Source organism: Propithecus coquereli, unplaced genomic scaffold, assembly GCF_000956105.1.
Source record: "Propithecus coquereli isolate 6110/MARCELLA unplaced genomic scaffold, Pcoq_1.0 Scaffold57, whole genome shotgun sequence".
Lineage (NCBI taxonomy): Eukaryota > Metazoa > Chordata > Mammalia > Primates > Indriidae > Propithecus > Propithecus coquereli.
The window spans coordinates 3,256,742-3,258,944 of NW_012151618.1; the positions used below are offsets into that span (position 1 = coordinate 3,256,742).

Consider the following 2,203-nt stretch of genomic DNA (forward strand, 5'->3'; position numbering starts at 1 on the left):
CAATGCTTCAGGACAGACTATGCAGCACAACCTTATTTTTTAACTTTTAAAAGTTTCTTTGTGACTAAAAGTAAATATAGTACTTGTATAGTTTCCATACTATTTTTAAAAAAATATACCTGTCTTGGGAAAATTATGAAAATATTTTCAAATTCATACTGTACTACCTTCCTTTAGAAGCAAAACTATTTTATAAACAAGGTTTAATAATATAGCATTGCAATAATGATAGTTCCACATATTTTTATTGCATTATGAGGATAAATATGAGTGTGGCTTTCTAACACTAAAAAGTTAACATTTCCAAATTGTTTATTTGTTGTAATGTTTTATGATAAAATATTGTAAGAATACTTTAGGAGTATTTTTAGATTTTTATGCAGTTTATTTTTCATTTTCTTTCACAGGAAGATAGTTTTAGTTTGTTTTCCCACTGGAGGTTTAATGCTGATAACTTTACCTATTTTCTGTTTCCTAATTAACCAGGAAAACTTTCCTGCAAGCAATACTGAAAGACTGCAAGACTTGAAATCAACAGTCGACCTGCTAACAAGTATCACCTTTTTTAGGATGAAGGTATCTTATTTTATTTCACTGTCTTGGAATAATGTAAAACACATACATTCCCTGATAAAGTCTTGTTTTACCCTCCTCTTGATCAAATACTGTGTCAACCCCGTTGATTAAGCTATGCTATCTTTGCCTGTGTTAAATGAATCTTCCCATATAAGGTGTATTGAAGAAGAGATTATCCGAGACACTTGAAATACTCTGATACATTTGGCTCAAATTTAGTTCTAAATTAAATCCATCTTAAATAAAGCTCTCTAGTAAGTGGGCATGGCACTTAAAATAAGAATCCCAAAGAATGGTAAATGGATATGGAGTTCACTTCTCATTTTAGTTTTAACTGAAATGTTCTGCTGACTTTTTGCTGCAAGAGAGTAGCTGACTTTTTAAAGTTTATCCCCCAATGTTAGCAACTTCCATTTTCAGCCCTAGACAAATATACTATGTCTATGTAGTATATTTGATCACCTACACCATTGGTATAATTGGCTATTATCTAACAAACTATGCAGGCATTTCTTTTTAGGTATATCTCTTTTGCTTTAATCGCAAGTTCTCTGCAATCATAATTTTGGCCAGGAATACCTTAGATAAAGCCTTTCCAAAACATACTTGCCAAACTATGGGCTAAAATTTTTCCCTCTTTGAAAAAGAATATTATGGTCTTTATTCAGAAAGTTCCTAGACAGAAAAAAAAAAATTTTTTTCTTTTTATTTGCCCATGATTTTTTTTCATTAGAAGCTCTAAAAATGATGTTTCATAATATAAGAGAGGCAGAAAACAAAACCATACTGTATCAATGGTCATTTAGATTTTTTCAAGTTTAATTAAAATTCATTTGATTTAAAATCAGGCTAAACTGGGTAAATGGCATAAATAGAATTTATGTCAGTTCTGATCTACCAGCAGTAGCTGCTGGAAGAGTGCACAGAAAATGACAGTGAGACCCAATCAAGTTGACTGGGATTGACAAGTGATGCCTGCCATGGACACTGCGGCTGAGGAATGGCAGTGAGGAGATGGAGTACCAGCACAGTGCTGAACATCTGGCCACGCCTCAGCCATAAGCTTAAAAACACAATCTCCTCAAACTTGCTGTTACTCTTTCCCCATCTTCACTACTAGCTAATGATTTGCTTCCTATTTCATGGAAAGAAAGGAAGAAAGAAAGGAGAGTGTTCTCAAACTCTGACCACACGTTCCCACCACCCACCCCATCTAGGTACTTAACACATGTGTCCATATACTTTTCCTTCTTTTTTGTTTTTGATGAGCATCTGTTATCCTAGACAAGGTCATCTCTTGCACTTGTGCAATCGATTTCATCTCCTCTTGTGTACTAAAACATTGATCCAGCAATCCTTTCCACTCTCCTGAAGTATCAATTTCCCTCTTGGTACATGCTATTAATTTCCTTCCCAATCTTAAAAATACCATTTGACTTCATTGTCTTCTACTACCCAGTTCATATTTCCTTTTAATAGCAAAACTACTCAAAATAGTCATCTATGCATTTCTTCCCAATTTCTTTCCTCTCATGATCTTTTGAACAATTTCCTCCTCCAATTATCTTTTTTTCTCATCATAGACAGTTTAAGTCACTCTCGTAGAGTTCTATTAGTTTTGACAAAT

At 33.5% G+C, this 2,203-nt stretch overlaps 1 protein-coding gene across 1 annotated transcript in view; it reads left to right on the plus strand.

Moving 5' to 3' along the window:
• The window catches only part of UNC13C (unc-13 homolog C (C. elegans)), a 656,589-nt gene that overhangs the window by 310,497 nt on the left and 343,889 nt on the right, over positions 1 to 2,203 (plus strand). The window contains 1 exon segment of the mRNA XM_012658024.1: positions 484 to 596. Coding sequence (XP_012513478.1) covers positions 484 to 596 — 113 coding nt within the window.